This window comes from Lontra canadensis, unplaced genomic scaffold (assembly GCF_010015895.1).
Source record: "Lontra canadensis isolate GAN:19392208 unplaced genomic scaffold, GSC_riverotter_1.0 scaffold30, whole genome shotgun sequence".
Lineage (NCBI taxonomy): Eukaryota > Metazoa > Chordata > Mammalia > Carnivora > Mustelidae > Lontra > Lontra canadensis.
In genome coordinates this window covers 3798208-3826029 of record NW_022631024.1, presented here as the reverse complement: position 1 = coordinate 3826029, position 27822 = coordinate 3798208, and the positions used below count along the sequence as shown (strand labels likewise).

The following is a 27822-nucleotide window of genomic DNA, read 5'->3' as shown; positions in this document are numbered from 1 at the left end:
CCTGGCAGGCCTCCTGCCCTCCTTTCTCTAAATGGCCTCACACTTCATGCACTGAAAGCACAGGACCTGGGTGCCACCATGTGCCAGAATGTGTGCTAATCCTTAAGGAAATGGAAATCTAAAATCCCTGAGCTAGGTGATCTTTCCCCTCCTGTGCCTGTCACATAGACACTCAGTAACATTAGCGACTGTTCACCGATCGCTTATGTACATGAGCTCACTCAGTCCTTACAACACCCCTATGAGCTAAGTGTTACTCATTTTATAGCTGGAAAAATCGGGGACCAGGGAGATCAAGTTACCTGTTTAAGATCCCACCCAGATGTGCGACTCCAAAGTCCTTGTTGTTAACCTTGCCCTACACCTGGACTAGAACTTCCCTGAGAGTAGAGAGATAATGTCTGTTTCATCTCCCTGTCCTCTGATTGCCATAAAGCAGCTTGGCCTCCAGTTGGGGTTTCCTAAATGGTGGCAGTGTGGGGCAGTAGCGCTTTGCACTTAAAGCACTTTGAAGAGATTGAGACATTGACTGGGAAGAGTGAGAGTGTGCTGGGGGCAGTTTTTGCTAACCTTTGCCTCTCTGACTCTGTCTACCCCAACGCCCGCCACACAGTGTGCACACAGAGCTTGCGGACAGCGAGCCATTGCTGGGCAAACCAGCTTCAGAAGAAAGTCCCCATTTATTTTCGTGGTGCCCATTTCAAGAGACCCTGCTGGGGGCTTTACAGGAGGGTGGTTACTCATCTCCAAGCTCTCTCCTTGGCTCAGGAGTCTGCTGAGAGTCACAGTTGGAGTGGCATGGAGCTAAAAGCCTCCAAACATCACAAATGGCCTTTAAAAAAAAAAAAAAAAAACTCAGAAGAGGGGAGCATCTGATTTAGGTCTTGGTCCCACACCCGACGTGGGCTTTGCCTCTCCACATGCCCCCTTTCGGAGGCGGAGAGGGATAAAGTGACACCTGCAGAGATGCTGGGATTCTCTGTCCTTCTTCCTGCCCCTGACAGCCTCGCCCTAACTGCACCCGGTGCCCTGGGGAAGCCTCCAGGAGAGTTTCTGTGGGCTCAGAGCAAGGGCTCTGGCACCACACAATGCATCTGTTCACGGTGTGTAAGGCCTGGGGGCAAGAGCCACATGGTTCCAATTTAAACAGATTTCCTCCACAAGTTACCAGCTCCCAAGCCAGTCTTCTGACCTATGCCTTCCAGTGTGGCCATGCTTGCTCTACACTCCCTGAGATGATGACTGGGAGGCTCTGGGCTGCCCTGGGCTGTGGGGTCCATGAAGAGAAAAGCAGCATGTGCCTGTCCCCCCACCCATTTCTCTGCATGTTAATGTTCTTCCTAAGAAAAAGAATAGACTGGAAACAAAAATGGATTTGTTGAAATGGAAACGGCACAGGGCTTAGCAACTGGGCAAACCTGAGCCCTACCCCAGCAATGCCATTTATGGGTTGTTTGACCTTGGAAAGTTACATCATATGCTGAGACTCAGTCTTCCCATCTGCAAAATGGAAGCAATAAGCCAATTCATCTCTCAGGAGTGTCAACAGGATAGCATGTCAGCCACTCATTCACCAATTCAACAGACCTTGAAGAGGGACCTTGCTATACTGTTCTAGACAATGGGGCTATATAGAAGATGCCTGCCACCTGCGAATTTGAGGAGAAAGGACATGCGCCCCAGAAAAGCCATAAAGAAGACTGTTTCAGATAGTCGTGTGCACAGAGAGGGCACTAAAGGTGAAATCATGGAGGATGACTGTTGGAGGTTGGGGGAAAGATACCAAGTGCAGATGGGTCACGGAAGGAAGCCTCCACAAGGAAGGGACATCTGAACTAAGACCTGTATGAAATGAGGGGATACGCCATGCAAAGGTTTGGATGAGGGAATCCCCAGGAGGGTAAAGAGCACGCACGAAGGTCCTGGACAGGATGGAACTCAGCATATTCGTACAATCAAAGGGCCCATGGGTGAGAAATACTTTGGAAACCATGATGCTACAAGAGAAGGTGGTTTCTCTACTCTGACTCTCTGGGCTGTAGAAGGAAAGTATCTCCTGGTCACATGAATTATCTCACCAAAAGTTTTCACAGTCAAAAGAATTGGTAGTACTGGATTAATAAATCAACTCCCACCCCCATACACACAATTGCAGGACTTCTTAGAACCTTCAATATTCTGATACCCATAGTGGATTTCTAAAAGGGGCTATGATGTTCCAAACTCTGATAACCTTTTCCAATAGGAGATTTCTGGGCTAGTGTCTTCCAGAACACACTGTGGGGACCGGGGCATCTCTGTTTTTCCAGCATATCTGTGTGTGCCGGCTTACAGGCTTGAAAATAGGGAGGAAAGGGGGAAGGAAGGTCATGTGTACCAGCTATCAGCTGTACTGTGTTTTATCCACATCACCTGGCTTGCATCCTCACCATAACTCCTTGAGGCAGTACAATTACTCCCATTTTCGAGAAGAGGAATGTGAGACTCAGTGAGCTTAGCTGCCTGTCCAAAGGCACTCTTGTGTGGACAGAAACCAGTAAGGTCTGCCTGTCTGTCCTCCAAGCCCCTGCTCTTCTCTTTGCTTTCCCATGAAGTTGGAAGGGTGGTGTGAACACACTGTCCAAAAATGATAAACATTACCCCCAAGTGCCCCTCCCAAATACCTCCCTGACACAGCTCTGTCATTGCTGAAACACAAAAACAAGGAACAAAAGAAAAGCCTCTGGCTTCGTTAAAAAAAAAAAAAAAGGAAGGATTTAATACCAGTGATGAGCAATAAAAAATAACAAAAGAAAGGAAAAAAAGAAGACACTTCTCAGAGGGAGGAAGCTGGCTGATCTGAGGGATGGGGGAGGGGACATAAGTGCTTTTATCAATGAAATTCTCACACCTGGGCAAAGATGGGGACACCCTCCCCCCCACAAAGATAATCAGATATTTAGAAATTGTCTTTTTTCCGTATATGTGTATGTATGTGTATATATGTACGTATATGCACTCACATACATATACACACAAATATATTTATATGTATACCTATATATAAATAAATACATTTACTTCCTTATAGATTCAAGTTCCACATAGAGGCATATCCTTAAGTGATTGAATAGCCAATCCCCCCACTGCTGTTCCCACAGCCCAGGGCACTGGTCTCCAGTCACAGACAGCAGAATGGGTGGGTATTGCTCAGGCAGAATACAGAAGACTAGCGGTAAAAGGCTGGTGAGGGTCCCACTCCTGGCTGTGTCCCTTGAGTCTCAGCTTAGCTCCCATATTCAGCTGCTTTGCTGCAACTACATTATGGGGCGAGGTGGGGGACAGTAAGTAACAGAAGGTGGTTTATAAGTCACTTTGGGCTGCTCAGATGGAGACAGCGGATAAGATAGCATGTCCATGCCAGGAAGGGAGGGAAGACGCTCCTGGCAGGAGGGCCGCAGGGTCCCTGGGAAGTGAGACAGAGAAAGAATGATCAAGATAGGATTCCTGGTTCTCTGCCCAGGAATGCAGCGGCTGCTGGAGGGGATCCTGAAAGGATCTCTCACCCTGGAATCCTAGGAGCCAGGGAGGCGCTGGCCCAATGGTGATGAGGCAAAGTCAAGGTCTGCAAGGTTGGGATGGCAGCGAGCAGCTCTTGGGGTGCCCAAGGGAGGGAGGGGGGCCAGCAGAGCAGCAGCAGGTCACTCCTGGCCCAGGTGGCCCACAGCACCGACCCTGTCATGTCTCCAGACCTACCCATGTCTTCACTACGAACATTCCTGGTAGTTAAATGTTGGCAACTTATTAAAGAAGAGAGGGCCAGACACAAGTTATTTGTGGTCCTTTCTGGCCTATTGGACAGCGGTCTTGAAACTTCTGATGAAGAGGAATGTGCTTTGCCCCAGGAGGCCTGAGAAGTGAATTCCAATGCCGCTTCTGCTGCTGAGCGGCTGGGTGGCTCGGGGGAGCTCACGTCCCTTGCTTGGACCTCAGATGAGAATGCAGAACCAGAGAACCTGTTAGAGGCCTCCCTGCTTTCAGCGACCACAGTTTTATGAAGACAAAACAACAGAGACATATAATCTCTGAGCTCTTGGGGAGAGCGAGAATACATTTTGATCATCCTGATTATTGACAAGGATGTGGAAGCAGAGGAACTCCAGGGGACCTCTGATGGGAGCAGAAGTTGAACAACATCTTGGAGAAGAATCAGGAGCAACCGGTCCTGTTGAAGAGACACAGGCTCAGGCACCTCAGTTCCATCCATGAGGCGTATCCCCCAGACCAGCAACTCCCAACAGGTGTTCTGAGAGGGGCTGATCCTCTCATGGGCTGGATAACTTAGGGAAGCCTGTGGTCTCTGGCCATGAGAAGCTTCTTCCTGGGCTCCGAATCTCACACGTGATTTTCCTATATGGTTATCTGATGGGTTGGATATTCCTTGGTGGGCTCCTGTAGGTACCTATCCTCACCCCCAACCCACCCAATCCAAGTCCATGTGGACTGGAAGGACTAAAGAATGTATTTCCTCCCGGAGCTGCCTTTCTCACAGTTAGCTCCCTGGCCGAACTGTCCTTCTCCGGGTGGGCTGGCATGGGAAGTGGGACGAGTTTGCGGTAGAGGGAGAAAGAATGCAAACAATAAAGGGGGTTGGAGGAAGGAAGGAAGGTAGGAAGGAAGGAGGGAGGGAATGAAGGGAGAACAGAGGGATAGAGAGAGGGAGGGAGGGAAGAGAAGGGAGAGAGGATGGGAGTTTACTGATTGTGTAAGCACATGGCCCACTGGATTTTATAATAAGCTGGTTAATCTCTGTTTAGAACCATAGGATACTGTGTGTGTGTGTGTGTGTGTGTGTGTGTGTCAGACACACTGGAGCCTCAATCCATGAGTGCTGCTTTCGTCACTGAGTTAGCCTCTTAACTTGCCACCACCATGGCTAAGCCCCCCACCGTTCCCTCTTCCCCGTAGGTGTGGTGCTGGGATTTGGCTAGAATTCCAGGACTGGACCTCTCCCTTGAAACCTGATCCTGTTTTCGTGGGCCTCTGGATTCAGTGCAAGTGCTACCCGGGGACTGGAGACCCTTGAATCTAGGTCAGAACCCACGGCCCGGATTGATTTTGCTCTAGGGATGCTCCTCTCAAGGCAGCCCGCTAGGCATCACGCTGCTCTCCGGAGAAGAAAATGAACATGGGAAGGGGAAAAGGGTGGGAGAGGGGGCAGAGTGGGTGGAGACGGCGGGGAAGGGCCAGAGGCGGCAAGAAAGAGGATCCGTGGGGACGTGAGGGCTGGAGGGCCGGAGGCTGGGGAGGCGAGGCGGGCCCCTCTCAGGACCCGGGAACCAGCTGAGAGTCAAGTGGGCTGTTTCTACCAGAGCCAGCTGAAACGCGGGCTATAAAAAGTGATGCTATTTACCTTGGTGTTTTGAGAATGAAGAAAAACATCCCGTGGCTTTTTACAGTTGTTGCTTATTTTTCTTTTCTTGCCTCCTGGTTTGTTTGTTTTAATGCACTTGCACATTTGTGCGGTCCCGACTGTTTGGGTGAGAGCTTCTCCAGCTCTACAGGGGCAGCTGCCTCCTTCCCCAGCCCCTGTCCTCTGGAGCATCCCCCTGGCCCCGCAGCGGTGGCACCGGGGGCTCAGCCCATCTCAGCCAGGTCCACGCTCAGGGCCGAGCCACGGAGGCCCTCAGGGCCGCGGGCCCCTCACCTCCGGCTGCTCCCCTTGCTAAATGCTCACACATGAGCAGCCGTGACGAGTCCCCTTCTCTCCTGGATGTGCTTGACTCTGATGAGTACCTCGTGGCTTTCAGGGGCAGACAAAGCAAGATTTTGCCTCCTACTGCCCGGATGGCCTTGACTCACTGTCTCTTGTCCACACCTCACATCTCTTGTCCACACCACAGGACAGGTGTGATAATGAAATAAAATAATGGTATAAGGTAATGAAGTGCCTGTCGCTGTCCTCCCCCTCCTTCTTCTCCCTCCCGGCTCGTGGAAAGCACAGAATGTCAGAACTGGAACATCCCATCCTCCGCCATCATCCCATGGATGCAGAAACTGAGGCCCAGAGAGGCGGACTGACAGGCTCACAGTCATATAACCAGTGAGACCCTTTGTCCCTTCCCGGTGCTCTTCTGCCTCCAGTCAGAGAACCCAACAGCTGCTCAACAGCTGATTGTTTCTGAACTAAGACACTTCTGTTTACTTCGGGCACAGGAACTGTTAATTAAGAATTCAAAGAAGCCAGTGCTGGCCTCTGTCAGCTTGCCCGTCGTCCCGGTGGCTGGTTAAGGACGGGAAAGAAAGGGCTGCAGAAAAGGTCTAATGGATTTACATTGCCCATCAACACTGTTTCCCTGGGCTCTGAGAATTGACTTATTTTTATAGTCTGGAGAGCCAGAGATGAAAAAGCCCTTTTAGTGTGAAATATAACAGTGAGTGATATTTAAGGAGCTCTTTTGCCTCTGCACGATTGCAACAGACTTTGCACAACAGAAGCTAGAGACTGTGGGTGCAAAACAATGCGGGTTTTGCAACCACCTTTTGTGTCCCCTGTGGTGGCAGGGGCGTGGGAAAGCCAGTGTTGTTCTCCGCCCCCCCCACCCCCGCCCCACCCCCCAATCCTCTCCTCTCCTTGCTCCCAGGTATACAGGGCAGGGGGCGATTGCCTTTCAGAGGGCTTCACTCTGGCGGGAACCCACGGAGACCACGGCCCCCACCCCCCATGCCTCAATCTCTTTTTCTCCTTCTGGATCTCATTAAACGTGAGAGTTGCTGTGGGAGCAGGGACCAGCCCTTCTTTCTCCCTTGGGGGCCCTGGAATTCTAGAGGGCAATGCGGGAGTGTGGACACTCTGGATGTCCTAGATGATCTCCAGAGCTTCTTCCAGCTTTAAGTGCTTCATGTGGCATTCTCGGCAGAGAAGCACCCCTGTCAGATCAGAAAGTGGCCATAAATATCCCATATTAATAGAGCAGCTTGGCACAGTGCCTCACGGTCCGCGAGAGGGCCTTGCTCTGTGGCGCACCATTGAACCCCGATGACCCACCGGGGGGGGGGGGGTAGAGACTATCGTCCGTTTATCCAAAAATGGGAAAGCAAAACTCAGAAAAGTCACAGACACACACGCAAGAAGGGACACGTCCAGACCCACCTAAGAGTATCCCCTAAACTCTTACTCTTTCTAGGAGATACCACGCTCTCTCAGCTCAGACGAGGGGCATTAGCAGACACCAGATCAGAGGCATGGGTGGGGGTAATGCTGCCCCACGACCAGAGACCCCGAGACCGCAGAGGGGATCTTAGGAGCTAGGTTTGGGGAAGATGGGGAAATTTCCTCAACACTGGAATACAGTGAACGGAGACACAGAAAATACAGGCTCCCTCCATCCCCTAAATAAATATTCCAGTATGTCCGAGCTGCAGGACAGCTAATCCACCTCTCTTCTCTTTGTCCAAATGTGGATGCTGAGACCCAGAGAGGAGAAGCGATGTCTACCACGCGAGCACTGGGACTGCGAGCCAGGTGGGGGAATGTTTCCGCCAGCACACATTCCTGCTTCCCTCCCTCACCCCTGGAATCCAGAGACACGTGTGGGCCTCCCAGGCCCAAAGGCAGAGCCGGCCAGAGGCCAGAGGATGGAGCAGGGAGAAACACACAGACTTTTCACAGCCACACGCAGGTCTACGCGGTTCCAGAAGTCCTCCATCTGCTTCTGGCTAGCCAACGGCCCAGGGCATTCCGGCACAGGGTCCCTTACCTCTGCTCAGCAGAGCTGTAGGTCTCCCCTCTCTGGCAGCTGCTCAGGGTGACGGGGTCAAAGTTGTCGAAGGAGCGGAGGGCCACCCCCGAGATGGCGACCAGGGGTGAACTGAAGCTCACACGAACCGCCCGGCTGTGGTAGAAGGGCCGGCTGAGGTCATGTACCACAGGGATAATCAGGGGATTGTTCCTGCAGCTCAGGACATGGAGGCCTGTCAGGAGAGACAGAGGGCCGAGGGGCCAGGCTCATTACTCAAGGCCAGTCACGCCCTCCCCAACGGGCCCTTCCCGAAGCCCCCAGACCCTTTCATGTCACTGCACAAAAGCACCATTGGGTGGCCAGTGGGGATTTTGAGTTTGATTGAAAGTTTCTTTGTCTGCCTTTTTCTCTCGGTTCCAAATCTTTCCAATCCCTTTGCCTCCCTGCCCCCTAAGCTTTCCCTTCACCTAGCGCCCACAGCCTCTCTCCCGCCCCCAGAGGCCACCCCTCACAGAAGCATGGCGGGCAGTACCACCCTCCCACGCTGCGTTTGTGCTGGATGGTCCGAGCTGCTAGTTTCCAGGCTGCCTTCCCAGTCAGCCGCAGAGATAGTGCACACCAGCCACAGCAGCAGGCTGCCCTCGTTTTTAGTCCAGGAACCCAAGAGCAGTCCTGCAAGGTCCAGACCTCAGTAGCAGGGCTGCAGAGGTAACCCTGGGAACCAAGGGCAGGAATTGGCTTCCCAGAGGTGCCCCCAACAGCCAGCTATGTACAGGCCATGCTGAGCCCGGGCTTGCCCCATCCCAAAGCCCTCAGTTCTTTCTAGAATGGGGAACAGGTCCCCAGGCTTCGAGGAGGAAGGGAGGAAGCAGAGAGGAAAGGCATGCCCAGAGGACAGAAGGGAATGCTGGGGTGGGATACAGTGGGAGAAACAGACGCTGGCTCTGGGGTTTGATGGACCTCAGTTCACATCACGGCTGAGCCTACCTAATGATGTGAATCCGGCAAGCTCCCAAAACTCACTTCCTGCATCTAAACTCAGGGCTGAATCTGTGTGCATCCCGGCAGGCCTGCGCTGTTGGGGACGTCCAGCTCCCCATCCAGAAGGCGCCCTTCTCTGGACCCTCAGAACAGCAAAGACTCCCCAAGGGGTGCCAGGATCGGAGGACAGAGGTCAGGGGACACTGCAGGGAGGGACGGGGACACGTGGAAGCCTCAGACACTGGGTCATGGGATCCCAGCAGCTTCTGTGGAACCAGACCTTTCCCCACGCCTCAGAGCCCGCTGCAATGGCACGACAGCTAGGAAAATATTTGCTTCTCACTTAGGGAATTTTCTCTGGAATCCAGATAAGTCCAGAGGGGTTTTCTTTCTCTTCCTTATTCATATGACCCCACCCCACCCCAACCCCATCACTTCCCTTGCCTCTAAAACTAACTAAATAAGTAAACATAAAAACAAAACAAAATCCTCTCCCTGCCCCCTGGGCTTCTGCTTGACCCTGAGATGACCCCTTGCCTGCTGGCTTCATACGGGTCTTTGAACCGAGCTCTCTGTGGAATGGCGCAGCCATAGCTATGGAGGCCGGCCTCCGGGGCTGGCCTGGGATTCCAGACACTGGCAATGGCTACCCAGAGTTAGAGTGGAAATGTGGGAGGGACAACAGGGCTTTCCCAGTGTGGGCGCTCATGCCGGGCACTGTCACCACAGCCCTGAGGAATCCTTCTCGCTCTGACGATGAAGTGGCACCATTGTCCCCATTGTGTCCTTGAGGAGAGTAAGATGCCACATGAGGGGCTCTGAGGTCAAGAAAAGTGTGTACCTTCTCGAGCCGAGGGAGTGGCAGGGACAGGACGGAAGCCCAGGCCATCGGCTCTGGAGCTGGGGCTCTTTCCTCTGCCCCATGCACACATGGGTGCATGGAGGGGTGTGCAAGTGACTGCCTGACGACTCTGGCCTTGTCCCTTACCCCAGCCCCACGCAGAGGCAGCCTCTCAGCATGCAGGACCTGGCTCTTTACCTGCCTTCCCATTTCTGGTCTTTCCTTACTCCTCCTCCTGTGGGGGAGTTCCTCAGGTGGTGCCGGCAGGAACGGCACGGCTGCTGCAATGGGGCGCTAAGGGACACCTCCCTGTGCGGGGGGTGGGGGGGGAGCCATGGCTAGGATTCCAGAGACCTGGCCATGTGACCCGGGATCTTTCAGTGCCTCTCTTGGGGCCTCAGATGCTGATATCTGCAGAAAGGGCCTTTGCTCAGTGTCCTCCTTCCCGGGGCCTTTTGAGGATCAGAGGGGTGCCTGAGATTAAGGATGCCTGGCAGAAAGATGCTCTTGAAGGGAGGACTGGGACTGTAGCCCCTAATCCCCCTATCTGCCACATCCAGGCTTCTTGGGATACACAAAAGCCTCCTGATTTGAAGGCAAGCAGAACTTCAAACAGAGAAGCAAGAAAGAGGAAAGACGAAGGAAGAACTAGCTCTTGGTGGCTCCTTGAACCACCCTAGGCAGATACGGTCCCAAGAGCCACCTGCATGATAGCGTGCTCACCGAGATCATGGCTCTGATCTTTGGTATCAAACAGCTGGACGCTGATGGTCTCCTGTTTCTGGTCCCCATAATAGGTGCCATCCGTCACCAGGTGGACGATGACAGCTGCGGCAACCATTGGCTGAGAAAAGTATGCCTGAAATGCAGAAGACACAGGAGGGTCACTCATGCACTCCGGCCACAGGGAGGGGGTTGCAAGAAGCATCTTACATTGCAGGGCCTGGGCCGCTTGGCACGGGTCCATGATGGGAACAAGGAGGCCGTGAGGAACACAGGCTCTGAAGTCAGAAACTGCTCCAACGTGTCTCTGCACCTGCTGAGCCGTGTGGTGGGGAGAGGCAGCTCTGACTCTCTGGGCCTAAGTTCCCTCACTCCGAAGTGATATATTAAGTAAAAGAACTGGATCACAGGGCGGCCATGAGTCTCCAGTAAGGTCAAGGGAACAAAGGGTCTGGCATACCCTAAGACCACATAAAAAGGCATTATTATTATTATTCGTCCCTTCTCTGTCCTAGCTTCTGTGCAAGGCATCAAGGAGACAAAGCTAAGGAAGACGTGGCCCTTGCCTTTCTGCAGACCGTGGAGTTCAAAGTGGGTCAGTGATATGTAGATCAAAAGTCAGTACAATCCCTAATCCTTAGTCAAGAAGATGGACCCAATGACAGTGATACAATACCACATGACAAGCGTCATCCGACAGACGACCGGATATGTACAGGACTAGAAGGGAGAGAACAGTCACTTCTCTGTGGGGATCAGTTAAGACTTCAAGGAGGAGAAGACAATCTTAAAAGGCCTTGAATGATGAACAGAAGGTTCCAGGCAGACAAAAGATATCCAAAGTCTTTGCCAAAACAAGAAGGATGAGGGGCATTCCATGCGCATCAAAGGGATTCTATTTCAGGGAGCCTCCTACTGCTAAGTGTTTTGTTCTCTGTCCTTACAATTAACACCCTCAGTGGGGAGACAAACCATCTTGCGAAAGGGTCACAGGAGCTGGTGCTTCCTGGGGCCCACTCCTGGAGATCCTGAGGCTTTGGCTTACCCGGAGCCAGAAAGTGGTCTGAGCCATCTGGGAGTACGGGTAGCTGAAGGTACAAGGGTACCAGGCATGCTGGGAAATGCCTTCACTGAGATCTATCACCTTGGTTCGACACACCTGGGGAGAGAGAAAGAAAAAAAGTTTTAAAGGATCTCCACAGCTAAACTAAATTCAATCAGATGCACCTTCCCTACCTACCTATTTTGTTCTGAGCACCACAGGAGAACACAGGGGTGCACAGACGGGAGTCTGCCCCAGGAACCCACATTCTGCTGTAGCACAGGGAGCCCTCAACACCGTGAAGGGAAGAACAGACAACATGTTTTGGCGGCAGAGGTGACAAAGAAATGCTCATGGGGACAGATGCTGGAGGAGGTAACCTCTAAGCTGGATCCTGAAGAACAGAGCGGACACAAGGGAAGGGCAGTGTAGGTGCAGGGAGCAGGAACAAAGGCTCAGGGGGACGGAGAAGTCTAGTATGTGCTAAGCTGCCTGGTACTCTTAGAGCTTGGGGAAGGTGGCAGAAAAGGCAGGATAAGGGGGTGGGATCTCACAGAGTATTGAACTGCAAGCAGACCATTTTAGCACAGATCTGTACATTGTGCTCAGAGCTGTATTAAGGACAGAGAAAAGACTCAGACAGGATGGCCATATCCTCCAGAGACAGAATGTGTGTGCGTGCGTGCGCGTGTGTGTGTGCACATGCACACGCACACGCACTGAGTCTATGCGTGCCTACTGTGTATCCAAATGTTATTTCGTCCCTCAGTTCATTCACTTATTCGAGTCCTATTGTTGGGAGACAGCGTTTTGCAGAGCACTGTGGGACAAGAGAGATGCCCAGGAGCTCGGAACACTGAGCATAGATACCCATGGAGGCACCACACCAGCACGTAATACTGTAAATTGTACAGCAGAAAACAGAAAAGTTCTACAATGGAAAAGGCCAGAAGCAACTGGCTTGTTCTTGAGATTGGTCAGACCTTCCGCAGAAGGCCATCTGGCATTCGTGTTTTTCCTCTGACATTGAATGTGGCCCCTCTTGCAACCCTCCCCTGTGGATCTGGGTCTCCCTATATCCTATACCCGGGCAGGTCTCCCTACACTCATCGGAGAAAGGCTGACCTAGCGAACTCTAAGGCTCTTGAAAGCTATTAAAAAAAAAAAAAAACAAAACCCAAAAGATAATCTAATATCAATCCTAATAAACACATGTACATGTAAAACAAATTTAAAAAGAGGGGAAAAAAGAAATATATATATATATATACATATATATATATATATATGTATATATATATATACAAGAATCAAGGCTACCTATTCCAGCCATATTTGTAGTAGCAAAAAATTGGGAATAGCTTACATGTTCATCTGTTGGGGAAGGGATGCATCAGGTAAGAAATATTCACATGACAGATTTTCTATACAGCAAAAGACTCTTACGAGGCCTGAATTAGATTCATATATAGGGATGACACTAGAAATATTTAATATCAGGTCCAGTATGGGACCTGGCCACTAAAAACAGAAGCCCTACTCCTGAGTTCAAGACCTCGATGGAGAGATTATAAAAACATAACACCAAGTAAAAACAAGACAGAGAAAGGAACCAGGTATAAATGGACAGGTACAATATGATGTCATTTATAAAAATCACACAAAGCAAGAACATATATCGCCCAGAAATTCCTACAGAGGAGTGCAGATGAAACACAGAGTGGAAAAGTCATATATCAATTTCATTAGTCAAACTCAAGAAAAAATACGTGATGCCTATGTTATAATCTACAACTGCAATCTCAGTGCCTTTTTTTTTTTTTTAATGAGCTTTTTTTGTGTGTGTGTACTGGGGTGATTTTATATTTACAGGAAAGTTGCAAAGGTAACATGGAGTCCTGTACGTATGCTTCACCTATGTCCCTTACTGTTAATATCTTCATCAATTCATTCTCGAAACCCCAGAGGAAGATGATTTGTTTAGTCAGCTTTGGAGAATCCCCAAATCTTCAGGGTGAGATCAGTCACCCTGAAAGTTCTGCGGTGGCATGCTGGCCTCATTGAAGGAGAGCCTGGTTTACCTCTGACATCTGAATGTCAGATTAGGTCATAGGTTTTGAGGGATTCACAGGGTTCCTTGGAGGTGTCCGTTGTGGGTCAGGCTGTGAGATCTGCTTCCTTCTCTCTCTGCTGCTTTACCTGTAGCATCTCCACTCACCTTAAATACCCAGCTGCCATGTAATGTTTCCCTTAAGAAAAGAGCTTTACTGCATGAAGAACACTGAAAAGTACTGAAACCTGTTTAGTGCCAAAATTCCCCACCCCTTTCCTGAGAAACCAGTGGGTTCTGGGCACACGGTATGAGTTTCCTGAATATCACAGGTAACCTCTTTAAGCACAAGAAGGGGCCAAGATTCAACCATCTCATTGGCCAGAAGCAGGTGAAGGCTTCTGCTATTCAAATCTCTAGAAGCCTAATACCAAGAAGACTATGGGCAAAGCAGCCACTTTATTAGGCTGGAAGATGTCTTCCAGTTTATTTATTTTTCTACAAAACAACTGGGACGGAGCTCAGGCAGATCTGCCAGTGGATAGTGTTACATTTGACAACAGTGCGAGACTTTGCATAAACTCTCTATGGCATTTGAAATCCAGGCCAGCAACTAGACCTGTATCGCTCTGGAATTCTTTCCCCTGTATTCTGAGCTGCCTGTCCCCAGCAGAGTGGGGTGGAGTGCATCTCTGGAGCGCTGGGGGCTGGGGAGGAGGGGGGAGGGCAAGGGCTTATCTCTGCATCTAAAACATTCACGGTCAGAGAAGTCTAAGACATGAACAAAGTCCTCTTATTGCTTAAATACAATTTTCTCTTATCTCATCGGCTCTATCAGCACTAGACAGGGTTTTAGAGGTACACACTGCTGTTATTTTATTCTCCTGTTTTCCTATTTAGATTGTGTTTGTTCCAAGCTGGCTGCGATCCTGACCAGGGACAGTCAGAGCAGATCAGAGAGGAAAAAACAAAACCAGCTGAACCTTTGCCCAAAGCCCCAGTTGATCTTAAAACCATCTATGTTCCTGGGGGGAGCCTGGGGGTGAGGAGGGCGGGCTGCAGGGGAGAGCTGAAGGAAACACTCACAAGCCTCTTGCTTTTATAGACCTTGCGGATTCTGCTCATTCAGCAGCCACTGACTGGGGATATGTGGTGTGGTACGCCGGACTCCGCATCCCTGAGAGAAAGAGCTTTGCCCTTGGCCGCAAGGTTGGTCACTGGGGATACAAGCGTGACCCCAAGGTGACTGATTCGACGGGCACGCTCTGTTTTCATCCACTCACTTCTTTGCACCTTCCAAGAAAAACAAGTGTGATCGCATGAAGGATTACAGAGCAATTGAGATTTCCCTGAACATTGTTGGGGGAACAAGCAGGAGACTCACATCCCACACTCCGTGGGGGCTTCAAGCTCCCCCAGCAGCCCCAGGAAGCAAGCTCCGTCTCACGCATCATCTGCATTCCTCCCGTCTTTCCAGTGTTGTTGGCTCCAGTGAGCTCCGTGTCTCTCCCAACCTCCCCCTCTTCCCAATCAGCGCCTCTCAGACCCCACGTGAGTCATTCTCTCCCCCCCCGATTATCCATTAGGCACAAGTCCTTCTGACGATACCAACAAACCCTTGCTGAACGCAGCAACCGTTTACCTTCCCTGCCGTTCTGTCATCTGTCCCTTTGCCTCATTCCACCTTGTGCAACACACCTGGGGGCTCTAAAAACACGGGCAGCCTCTAGGCTTCAGGTTCCCCTAGACAGATGAAGACGGGGTTCCCCAGCTAGCACCTGCGTTGCGCACGCGCATGCCCAGTGCAGCTTTATTGACAACAGCCGCGACGTGGAAACAAACTCATGGTCCTTCAAGAGGCCAGGAGGTGAGCAAAACGGGATCTATCGACACAGTGGGATATCACTCAGACTTCAAAACGAAAACCCTGTCATATGTGACGGTAAGGATGAACCCTGAGGACATCAAGCCAAGTGAAATAAGGCAGCCACAAAAGGACAAATAGTGTATTATTCCACTTCCATGGGGAATCTAAAGTAGTCAAATTCGCAGAATCAGTGAGTGGAATAGCGGTTGCCAAGGGCTGGGGGAGGGCGGGAAAGGTAGCTGCTGATCAGCAGACATCAAGTCTCCAGTAAGCCAGAAGATGAAGTTCCTGAAGTCCGCTGTAGCTATAGTCAACACCAGCTTATTGTACACCCAGACACGTGTTAAGGTAGGTCTCAGGGCACCCAGGTGGCTCGGTGAGTTAAGTCTGACTCTCGATTTTGGGTCAGGTTGTCATCTCAGGGTCCTGAGATCAAGACCCACGTCAGGGTCCCTGCTCAGCAGGGAGTCTGCTTGGGATTCTCTCTTCCTCTCCCTCTCCCCCACTCCTGTTCTCTCTCTCTCTCCAAAATAAATGAAATCTAAAAGAAAAAAAAAAGTAGATCTTTCAGCAACTTCTTTTGTCACAGTAAAGCATGACAGTAATATTTTGAATGAGTAAAATCCTGATATTCATTGAACGAATGTGTACATTAATAAAAGAAGTGATCCAGTTCAGGTGGGGGGAGAGAAAGTCACATAATGATGCTAGGCAAAGAGCAGATGCGGCTGGGCTGGCGAGCATCCTCCCTTAGGTATTCTCAGGGCTGGAGGAAGGATTACCCAGTATCTTCTTGATTACTTCAGAGCCAGAGAACTCACTTCCCTTTATAGGCAATTCAATGGACTCTAGACAGCTCTTCCCAACAACTAGGAGAAGATGTCTGGCTCTAATTCCTCCTACTTTTTCCTCTAAGCAGCAATGTCTATAAGCTGATTTAGAGGTTCAGACTTAGAGGAATTGAAAAATTATTTACTGAGACCATTACTTTTGCTGGGCCCAAGGAAGGGTGGGCTGTCTTGTATAACATAACACAGCAAGTAGGTAGCAAAACTGTTATTTAAATGCAGACTTTTCTGGCTCTGAGAACTGATGCTTTTTCCTCACCTGTGCTCGGTGCCCCCTGGATCCTACTTTTTTCATTAAAAGTTTATTTACTTTAGTAAGCTCTATACCCAATGTGGGTCTCAAACTCACGGGCCTGAGCTTGAGTTCCATGCTCTTCTGACTGAGCCAGCCGGGAGCCCCTCAATCCTACTTTTTTGTGTGTGTGTAGGACCACCTCCAGTGAGATGTCTCCCTCTTCCCCAAGCATGCATGGCAGAAAGAGCAGACAGGAATTGGCGTGCCCATGTCCCTTTCTCCCGGAGAAGCCCAGCTCTAGGTCTCTGATGGAAGCTGAGCAGCCACTGTCCTCCAGTCCCATCTTAACACCTGCAGGACCTGGGTGGGGGGTGGTTAGAGACTGTGTTCCTGCTTGGTCTTTAACATGAATGCCTTAGACATCCCGTCATTTTCAGGGATGTGCTTACACCAAACACCCGCCACAGGAAACGGGAGCTGGGTTAGTTCTGGCTATGTCACTTACCATCTGGACCTTTCCCCCACCCTCGGTTTCCCCATCTGTGAAATGCAGCGGTTGTACGGAATGGCCCTCAAGTAGCTTGAGGATGCCCACAGCCATAGCATCAACCATGGGTCTCAAGGTCACAATATCATTTGTCCTACAGTCAGCCTCTGAGAGCTTGGAATCATTGTCCCATTTTTCTGGTGAGGAAACGAGGCACAGAGGCTTTAAATAACTCCTTTAAGGTCATCTACCCAGCCGTGTAGGACAGCCAGCAGCCAGACTCTGATCCCTCCGCTGCCATGTTCTGTGCGTTCGCACAATGGGCCAGGACTGGTGCTGGTCTAGCTCAAAACCTCCCCTTTGGCTGATGGAGAAGAAGGCACCAGCTACCACTCTCTTTGCCTCCTCTTGCTCTCCCTGCTCTCCCTGCTCTAAGGTCCTCAGACTTTACCTGCCAACGCACAGAACTAAGCCCATGGCCCTGCTACTTAATATCCCCTCCATGCTGCCCAGGGACCATGGGATGGGAAGTCGCCCGGACACAGCTTGCAAAGAACTTTAGGAGCCGGTTTCTGCCCTGTCACCGCTTTCACTACCAGCCACCGCCCTGCCTCACCCCTCCCCACACAGCAGGTTGGTACCCGCACATGTGCACAGCGGGGCTCCCTTCTCCCCGGGGGACACTTTCTCTCACAGGTCCTGGACTCCACCACCACGATGTCTGTGCCCAGACATCCCCCTGCCCCCCCACCTCCCTCCATGGCACTGGCTGCCCGTTTTGTGAAATGCGACACACCCTTCGAAGCCGGTCTCAAATATCACCCTTCCTCTGAGAGAGTCTGCTCACCCCCCAGGCGGAATTAACTGCCCTCTGTTGTGTCCACACAGTCTTTATGTACCTCAGTTACAGCACCCATCAGGTTGGACAATGGTTGTTTAGAACCCAGTCTTTCCCTTGGAATTCTGAAAACTTCCAAGGTGAGAAGCGTGAGTTATTCAGGCTCCCATTAATCCTAGCTCCTGTCACCCGGCAGCGGATCACAGTAGGTGCCCCAAGACCAGGAGGAGTCACAGCCAGAGCGGTGGCACCTAGGGGGTCCCTGTCCTAGGCCGGGTGCTTCGTTGAGGTCTCCGTGTGCACTAAATCATGCGGGCCTCAGGACAACTCTGTCAGGGAGGTACTAGGATTATACCCATTTTATAGATAAGGACTTGAGGCTCCTGTACTTTGCCTAAGGTCACACAGCTCATTAGTGGAACCAAGATTCAATTCTCAGGCACAAACTCAGCCCACACTCTTAATGGTAGATGAAGGCCGCTTTGGAAAGGGCCGTCCGCCTGTCTCTCAGGGCTGTCAGGGAGGATGGAGGTGGGATTTTGCCTGAACAGAAGCTGCTTCAGCAGCCCAGAGCAGGCCCCCACAGTGCTGCCCCGGGGCAGGTGATGCGGTGGAAAGAGTCCTGGGTTGCCGGGCGAGAGGCTTGCCTGCTAGAACTGACCCACCTGCTGACTTCCTCTGGCACTCCTCCTTCCCGTGTGCAGAAGGACAGAGGAAGATGAAGCCTTGAAAGGCTCTTCAGTTCTGACAATCTGCCAGTGTTTGACTCCCAGCCTCTTCCTGGTGAACGAGGCAGGAGAGAGTGTCGACTCTGTCAAGAATTGGGGTTGTTCTGTAAGCCCCCAAGTCGACTCTTGGACCCCAGGCCTCTGGTCTCTGGAAGGCTAATTTCACAGCCACCTTTCCACAAACACCAGAGGGGTAACATAAACATTTACTGTAGCCATTCCAGCAATGTGTTTTCTGTTTTCTTTTCTTTTCATGCATGTGACAAAGAGCAGTTCTTCCCCTCAAAGCCTTGAGATTGGATATTTGCACTGGGGGCATCCTCAGTGATCTGCTTCTGGCCATCACATCTGATAGAGAGATGAGGAACTGGGCCCACTGGGGACGGGAGAGACAGGCCGTAAGCCCCTCCGGGATGGGCCAGGATGTCTGGTGGTGACTGGAGTCGCATAGGCTGACAGACACAGTGGCCTCTGTGGCCCCAGGACTCAGGGGCTCTCGTCCACTCCACGCACCACCTGCCACTCCATCCAGCACCCGCCTCCAAACCCCTCCTTTGCCGAAGACTGCTTTCAATTAGAGGAGTTAACGATGTCTTGCTTTCAAAGGGTTTTTTAAATCCAGTTTATCTTCTACCCACACACGTCGTACACAAAGGCGGGGAGACAGAGGGAGAGCAGGGGGAGCGGGAGTTCTGGTATTTTCCCACACAGGGGAGATGCCATGAGGTTTCTATTGAATTTCGCTTTCACAGATCTCCCTGCCCTCTTGTCAGTCACAGGAGGGAGGGAGCACTCTTCAAGTCTCTGGCCGTCCTCTCCAATTTCCTCTTTCAACCCAAAGGGACCTGGGAATGGGTCTCACAGAAAAAAAGAGGAAAAGGAATGGGGAGGGGAAGCATGGGGGTGCACGCTGATACTAATGATACCCATAAACGTGCAGGGCATGCACGCGCCCGCACACACACACATGCATACACACACACATGCATACACACACACACACACACACACACACACCCCAGGGAGTGCTTCCAAGCTTGCAGATCCAATGCCAAATTATTTCCCCAAGAGCTGCAAGATTGTAAGAGGGACAGGCAGGACTCCTTGATACGAAGATGGCGGGAGGGCAAGCCAGCTGGGAGACCACGGGTCAAGCCACGGAGACCACACCAGTGAGTGAGCCGGTGCAATAAAGCCACTCCTGTGAAGCCTGTGTGGCTCTCCCTTCCAGAACATGGTGCTCCCTCCTCAGTGCTCCCCTAGGGAAGGGAAAGGGCACCCACTCTCACAGACAGCCCACAGTACTGGCGCTGACCAGGTATCTTCTCACCATAACTAGGAGGAATAAGCAGTTTTGTCCCCATTTTAGAGATAAGAAGTCTAAGGTTTGAAAGGCACTGGGACTTCCTCACAGCTTAAGAGTCAAAGCCAAGTGGCCCTTCTTGCCCCGTGGGTGGAGACTCCCCAGTAGCTTCTCATCACCCCTCTTATGGTTTCTTGTCTGTCCATCTGTCTCCATTCTTAAGCATCAAGGGCAGTGCTCGCATCCGATTTCTCTCTCACCTTCACCAGTGTCTAGTGCAGGTTGCTAGCTGTGGCTCAGCAATGCTGCCACATTGAACTAGGGTGGCTTATCCAAGGCCAGACTTGTGGTTCAGGGCTGACATATTTGATCCCAAAGACCAGGGTGTGGACATGAGAATGCCACGTGGTAGAGAGAAGGCCCCAGAGGACCTTGGATTCATTTGTGAGCACCGAAAGTTTGGACCCGTCCATCACCAGGCTCCCGTGCACTTGATGGACAACAAAATAAATGACGGGAGTAGTCACTGGTATTCGCAGCAATTCTTCCCTTTACTTTCATGCCCACCAGCGTCTGTCCAAGTCCATTATTTCGCTTAGGTCTTACAACCACCCTGTGAGGAAGGTATTAACATTACCTCTACTTCCTCGATGAGAAACAGGCTGGTGGCTAATGGGGAGGATGCGGGTCTTCAAGACCACTGGACCAGTTGAGGCACACATCAGTGCTACCAGCCCCCAAGCCCTTGCACAGGACAGACACCCTTAATTAAATGGTGCACACTGCTCCTCTGAGTGTAGACCTCAGAATCCATCTTAATAAAACAGTGTGACAAGCCGCTCACTATCAGTCAGGAATGGCCCAGGAGATGAACCTATTTGCAATCCTTGAACTTGGCTGTTAGCTCACTGAGGGCAAGCATGGAGACTCGCTTCTGACCTCTTCACTATCAAGAGCGGTGAAAAGCCTAACGTCAGCACTAAAGCCAAGACTAGCTGAATACAAGAACGAATTACCAACAATAACAATGTTACTGGTCTTCTACTACATACAGGCATCCCCTGCTTTTCCAAAGTTCATGTTGCACCCCTTTGCATGAACGAAAGGCCTAAATTAGTACCCATTTTTGCTAACTGAAAGAAATCAAAAGAGGATTTCCGCTTTAATGAAAGAAGGCAAAAAGCAAAAACAGCATTCAGGGTTTGTTTGTGGCGAGTCCTGCAGAGGCAGTGTGTACCCCAAGCAGTGAGAGGCACCCCGCTCATGGCTTCCCCAGATCTACACTCAGCATCTCCGTATCACGCCACCAGAGCGCCCTGATCCGTGCCTGTGAGCATCTGTGCTTGATCTCGATTTATTTAGTGCCTTCGTTATGTATCAGAAAAGCCAAAGAGAGATTATTTTTTTGGGTCTGGGAACACTCAAAAATTCTATCCTATAAATTAACAGCATTTGCTCCTTTGCTTGATGCCATATGGCTTAAGAAAGATGTCGCGAGAGCACCCTGTCGGAGGTTCTCACATTCTAACAAGTGTTTCACGTGCCTGGTCTTAGTCGATGCATATACAGACACTGGAAACCCAGATGTGGAGATTCGCCTGGCTGTGGAGTCCTGGAGTAGTCCCCCCCTCCCCCGCCCCGGGATTCTTCTCCTCACTCCTATGTCCATCTTCATCTCCTCCCTGTGCCTCTCATTCCTAACTGATCCCCTGAACATAGAGCACTTTAAGGACAACTGAGGTTTGACAGACGGACACACACACACACACATGCACACCACCAACCCCCATGCCGACCTCTTTTTTACACACTTAAAAGCACTGAGAAAAGACAGAGATAGAAACAGAGAGACCCAGAAAGAGACACAGAGAGGAAGAAAAGCTAAGCTTTCTCATAGTGACCATTAGAAACAATTATCACTTTTCCCAGGCCTCCAGAACAGCCTTCCCCTTTGATGCCTGACTTCTAGAGATAGAGAGGAGGGGGAGAAATGGACTGCCTTTCTTTCAATTTTGAGACTTATTATTTGGCATGGACAGACAATCAAGCAAAGACGCATTTCCTGTGTACAAGGCGGGTGTGCAGAGCGGAGAGATGCCTCCTTCCTTGTACCCACAGCTCGGGAAAAAGCTGTGGACCTCAGGGCCCCCACCCAGGAGACACTTCCAGATAAGATCACTTGGCATTTGATGCCCTCCAGCCATTGGGCTCTGTCCTGGGGTGATGAGCCCCTCAATGCCCCCGAGGTCTGTCCCTAACACAATAAGTGTTCCACACTCTACCGGGGTCTAAGATCATCAGGCCCACATCTCCCCACATGTCCAGAATCCTGAGGTTTGGGGTCCCAACACTTGGCCCGATCCAAATGACCACGGAGAAGCAGCCAGGCTTTGGAGAGGAGCAGAGTAAGGAGCTCACTGAAGACATCGGTGTCCTGAAGCACATTAACACTTTTGCAGTGAAACTACATGTCTTGGAGGAGAAATGGTTCATGATCGATTCTATGGTTCTAGGGGACACCGACTGGATGCCCTAACCTTCTTCTAAAGGTGAAGTATACTCAAGAGACCTGAGAAAGCATCCGCAAGAGGTGGCAGGGCCAAGCAGAAACCAGCAACTGCATGAGTGCAGACCCTCGCATCCTTGGGAGGCGGGCATCACCGCCCTCACTCACTCGACAGATATGAGTGCCAAAGCCACACCTGTTGAGGCCGGTGAGGTCCAGGTTGGACACCCACTGGCCCCAGGTACTCCACATCTATCTCCGGCGGGACAGGGGAGGACACTGAGTGAGGGCTACGGAGCACGGACGGCGATCAGGAGGCGCTGAGAGCGATGGCCCAGCTGCGTTCACCTCTGTTAAACCCAGCCTGTGTCACCAGGGAGGGGAACTTCCCATTCACCCGCTTCCAGGTGCGGCCAAGGGAGACATAATCAGCACAGCAGCAGTGACAAGCATTATGAATGCTGACACTGGTCACCGGTTCATGCAGAATGAGGGGCCGGTTCGCACAGTCCCACCCTGAGGGGTGGGCGGCATCTCCCCACCTCACGCACAGGGGAGCCAGGCGTTAGGCCGTGCCCCTCGCTGGAGCCCAGACAGCCGTTCTGAGGAGGCACTGGGCAGGGGCTCGAGCTTCTCCAGCCAGTAAATCCTCTAACAAGGGAGAGTGATTAGTGTCGGATGTGGCGGTCGGCTTTTGTGCTGCTGACAGCTCCTCCCTTGAAAGGCCTGGCTGGGCTCATTTCACACGGGCCCTCCGTAGGCCTGCTCCCGGCTCGTAATTATGCCATTCGCCAGTCACCCAGGCCCGCCTCTGAACTCCTGACCCAGCAGTGAAAGACTTGGGATCTCATTACTAATCTCTTAAGCCACCTAGTCTTCCAAAATACATCCATTTAACTTGGAGGCCAAGGCTTTGGGGGTGGGAGCCCGGGAGAGGGAAAGCCCAGCACCGGGACTTCTCATGACACGGCCCATGTCCCCCTTCCTGAGGCCTGCGGCCCAAGCCCCGGCGCGGCTGTCCTGGTTGTCCTGTCCGGCTCGGCCCACGGCAGGCCTCTCTGAGGGTCAGCGGCTGGGCTTTAGGGACCGGGAAGCATTTGGAGGGGGAAGGGCATCAGGCCCACCTGTTTGTAATTTCAGGGGTGTGGGTAGGGGATGAGGCCTCTGTTTGTTTTAATTATTATTATTGTTGTTGAGAAGGGAGGGGGAAAAATGAGCAGAAACTGCTAACATCTGGAGGCTGCTGTCCAGCTTACGTGATCTCCCGGCACTGAGGAGGAACACGGGATCCCCAACCAGATGGTCCGTGGGTGACTTCACGGGCCAGTAAGATGCTGACGGGGTTGGGAGAGGGCGTGCTGGGACCTTCTGGAAATTCTTAAGGGTGAGAGGCAGGGGTTTAAGGGCTCCCAGAAATCTCTTTCCTTTAGGGAGACTCAGATTTTTTTCCAGCCACACCACGAATTTTTCTATTTCTCTCTCCGTTCGTTCATTCATTCATTCACTTATTTCGTTTATATTTACATGTATGTTCCTTATTCACCTTGGTCTACAGGGTGGGAATGGATGCCAGATTTAAAAGACCATAAAGGTAAAACTCCTTCTCACAAGTAGCCCCCTGTGGGGGGAGCAGGGAGGTAAAAGACTCTAGAAGCACCAGAGAACAGCGTGTTTGGATCTGTGTTCGAGGTATGTTCAGGCTGAGGGAGGGGCACAGAGAAAAAAGTTGCCAGGGCAATCTGCCTGAGGGCCAGGTCGGAACCGCCAACTCTTAACGTCACCTGGGCTCTGGAGAGCGGAGGCCGGAGAAGAGACGAGAGAAGGGAGAGAACGGGCCAGAGCTGAGCCATGACAAACCTGGCTTCCCAGATGATGTCAACAGCAGAGGCATGAAGGACAAAGTTCGAGATGCAGATCTCTTGCTGCAAGCACAGTTCTGAGCACACGGCTTTTTAAAAACATGCTGTTATCTTTCTGTGTTGCTAAACCTCTCTCTCTCTCTCTCTTTTTTTTTTTTTTTTTTCAGCATTTGTACTGAAAGCCATTCATGTAATTTCATGAATTCTAGATCAGGATCATAAAAGCAGGGTAGACTCTGGATTAGATCAAAGGGCACTGTGAGCTTCATCCGAAGCATTCCTTCAACCCGAGATCAGAACACAGAGACGCTGCCGGCGACAAGATGAAAATCCTGAGACACTGCTGACTCCAGACAGGAATCCAGAAACATCACGATTTCTCTTTCAGAGCCCAGTGGTATCGCCAGTTCTGGAGAAGCGCACTGAGCACTGAAACCCTTCCAGCGCTAGCCCAGAATACTGAGCTGCTGTGACTCTAGAGCGCACCCAGGCAATGCTGTCTGCTCTAAATCAGGCATCTGGAAACCACTTGCGGAGAATCAGACATGAAAGCCGAAGAACACAACTCCAGTTAGCGTCCCTCCAAAATGCCCTCTACTGGCTCTAGAGTGGAGAACACAGCCAGCTCTGGAGCTAACCCTTGGGACACCGAAGGCTCCACCATTCAGCTCCGAGTCACACAGACCCAAGCTGTGTGTCTTAGGCATCCCATACACCTCTTTTTGCCCTGTTTCTGGGAGCCCTGAGACATTCACGGGTTAACCAGAAAAGCACTGACCACATCCAACCTAGCTGAACAGTGGTTATAATGGCCGTTTTAACCACACAGGCCAATTCACGAAAGGTCAGAGGAGTGATTTTTCACTTAAAAACATCTGTGGTTGAAAGAACCAGACTTTCTTGGAGTTCATAAAACTAGGAGTTTCCAGGTTGTTCTTTTTTGTTTTTCCTCACGCTCCCCATTCCTTTCTCCTCTTCTCCAGCTTTCCCAACGAAGATCGGTGTGTTCCAAGCTGTGTCCACCACAATGTCCGAGTCACATGCCCCTCAGGGAACCCTCCCACATGGTGCCAAGATGGCCATGCCGAGCGCACTGTCCCTGGGGTCTCGCTGCCATGCTCAGGATTCCCTCATCCCTTCCTAGAACCCTGGGGAGCCAGGGCTGGAAACTGGGGAGGGACTGGCTCCCATGTCTTTGCTTTGGAAGAGCAGGAAGTGCTCTTACTCAAGCAGCCTCGAGCTTGATTTCTCCTAGAAAGAGGCCCCAAAGGATGTGGGGCATTGACTTATGCAAGGAACAAGAGGACAAGGATTGCTTAGCCTTTTAACAGCATCCTGCGGAGCCTGAAGTGCAAATAAGGGCTTTCATTCTCAAGGACAAGGGCAGCATTGCTCTCTAGCCTGTCCCTCCAGATTTCAGAGACAGGGCTAGTGACTGTGACATGCAATCTGGGGCCTTTGTCCACCAAATGCCCCATGGGCATGGTTGACATACATGTCCAGCACATCACGAGCAGATTCCGTTGAGGGACAGAGACCTTACAGAGTGGTGCTTCCCCTCTGAGGGCGCCCTTGGCCGAGGCAACACACATCTGCTTGAAAGCAGGGTGTCGAAGCAGCAGCACGATCTGGGACCCACAATGTGAACTCTTTGATCATCCCTCCACCTGCCACGTCCCTGAACCTTCCACTGAGCCTTGGAAGTCACACACATTTTAAAGTCAAAGGGATGTGGGCTGGGACCTCAGCTGCTGGCCCATGCTGACAGCATGACCTTGAATCCTTTGAGAAGGTCACACTCCTCCACTGCAAAATGAGATGCTGGTACCTCCTCTGGAGAGAGGTCAGTCTGGGGCCCAGGATGTGCTTTCAGGACCCCTTTCCCCCGACTCACACGATGGTATGCACCTTGTCTGCCATGGAGGGGACAAACGAGGGGACTTAAGAAGGCCCTGCTTACTCTGGTCATCCACTGCATGTATCAGGGGGACTCTACCCTGCCCCACAAGGGAATCACTTACAGACATTGATTTGTACATTTAAGCCAATCAGACATCACTCAGCAGACATTGTTTCCAATGGCCTCATTCAATGAAGCCAGAAGCACCCTTTGAGTTCTCCCCAGGCAGGAAAACCTATGGTTGGCACAGAAAATCCCTAAATGTTAAAAGATAGAGCCCAAACCCTTAGCCACTCACAGGGCATTTGGTATGAAAAGGTGTGGACGCAGGAAACGCAAAGTAGAAGGCAGCTTGCGCTGTGGGTCACTGGATGGTTCCAAAAGGGCTATGTGATATCGGGAGGGTTAAGGCTGCACATGGGTGGGTGGTCAGAGGGGGCCGTATGGCCAGGTGCCATTTGAGCTAGACCTTGAAGGACAGTTCAGCCTCCAAGAAGTGGACAGTTGCATGATGGTTCCTTTGGGCAGGAGAAATGGAAACCCCAAGACCCGTCCGGGGACTGCCAGTCACCCGCTCTGCCCGGGGTGCACCCGTCCAGCAGTGAGTGGTGCAGAGGGGCTGAGAAGGACCATGTATGGCCCTGCCTGCTCAGGTCTTTGGATGTTAAGGAAGTAGGAAGACACACAGAAAGCTTGGCAGGTGAGAGACCATAGGGATCCACGTTTATGGTGAATGATATACTCCAAAGGCCAAATTTCTCCATTGAAGATATATGCACACTTAAAAGATTTAAGACACTGTTTCACAAAAAAAGATTAACATGTCCTATGTCACTCTGGAAAAGAGAAATATTATTTTTAAGCAATTGATTGGGGCAGATGGTGTGGATCCTGAAGGAACTGGATTGGCTCCTGTCCCACCACGTGTGAACCTCTGCTTCGGCTTCTGTGGAATGGGAATGTGGTTCCTCCTACCCAGGTTGGCTAAAAGGAGGTAAATGCAATGACTGAACTGAATGGATTTAGGTGGCAGTTACTGTAGGTCAAGCATTGCTCCAACTGTATTACCTGTGCTGTTTTCTGGAATTACAATTACCGCTTACTGTCCCCACTGCACAGATGGGAAGGCTGAGTAACCCCCCTGAGACCTTCCTGTAAGTGTCAGCTCTGGGAAGTGACAGACTCTAGATCAGCTCTGTCCAACAGGTAGCCCACTACCTCCATACGGCTACTTAAGTGTAAATTAAATAAAACGAACAGGTGCTCGGTTTTACAAGCCACGTTTCAGCCGGTGGCTAGGGGTTAGGCTATTAGTGCACTTACAGAACACTTCTACTCACTGGAAGTTCCTCTGGACAGCTGCTCTAAAGCCTGGGCTCCTAACAGTTCTGCCTTCTCTGGGACGTCAAGGCCCAGCCCCGAGCTCCCTGACACCCGCCAGTTTCTCTGCTTCCTCGCACTGCATGGGATGGTATTCTTTCCCCAGACACCTTGCTCCCAGGCAGTACCACAGACCTGGAGGGACATCTCTCAGGCAGCACTCACATTCCTGAAAGCCGTATCCTGCCAGCAGACCAGCTCTCTCCCCACACTGCTGTGTCCCAGGCCGGAGAGAAATGCAGATACCAGCCAAGCGGGCCCGCTCACCAACAGCACAGACGGGTCCAGTGTGGGCAAGGGCCCTGGGGAGGGCAGGAGCCCAGGAAATCTATGCGGGACCGGCCCGGCATGAAAGCATGCCTCTTGGCAGGGGCCCCTCTCCCAAGCCCGAAGGAGCCCATCCCTCCCTTTAAAGGACCGTGCATAAGTGTACTTAGGACCTCCTGGGACTTGGATTTGGTGGAAACATCAGGGGAGTTTAAAGAGACCCAGGGCTGGGGAGGAAGAGAGGGT

At 51.4% G+C, this 27822-nt stretch overlaps 1 protein-coding gene across 1 annotated transcript in view; it reads right to left on the bottom strand.

The window, feature by feature from the left end:
* PAPPA (pappalysin 1) overlaps positions 1 to 27822 on the bottom strand; it is a 233049-nt gene that overhangs the window by 53459 nt on the left and 151768 nt on the right. The window contains exons 11-13 of the mRNA XM_032865711.1: positions 11312 to 11425; positions 10267 to 10402; positions 7740 to 7953 (exon numbers count right to left, since the gene is read on the bottom strand). Of these exons, the coding sequence (XP_032721602.1) occupies positions 7740 to 7953; positions 10267 to 10402; positions 11312 to 11425 (464 nt within the window). The remainder of the gene's footprint in view (positions 1 to 7739; positions 7954 to 10266; positions 10403 to 11311; positions 11426 to 27822) is intronic.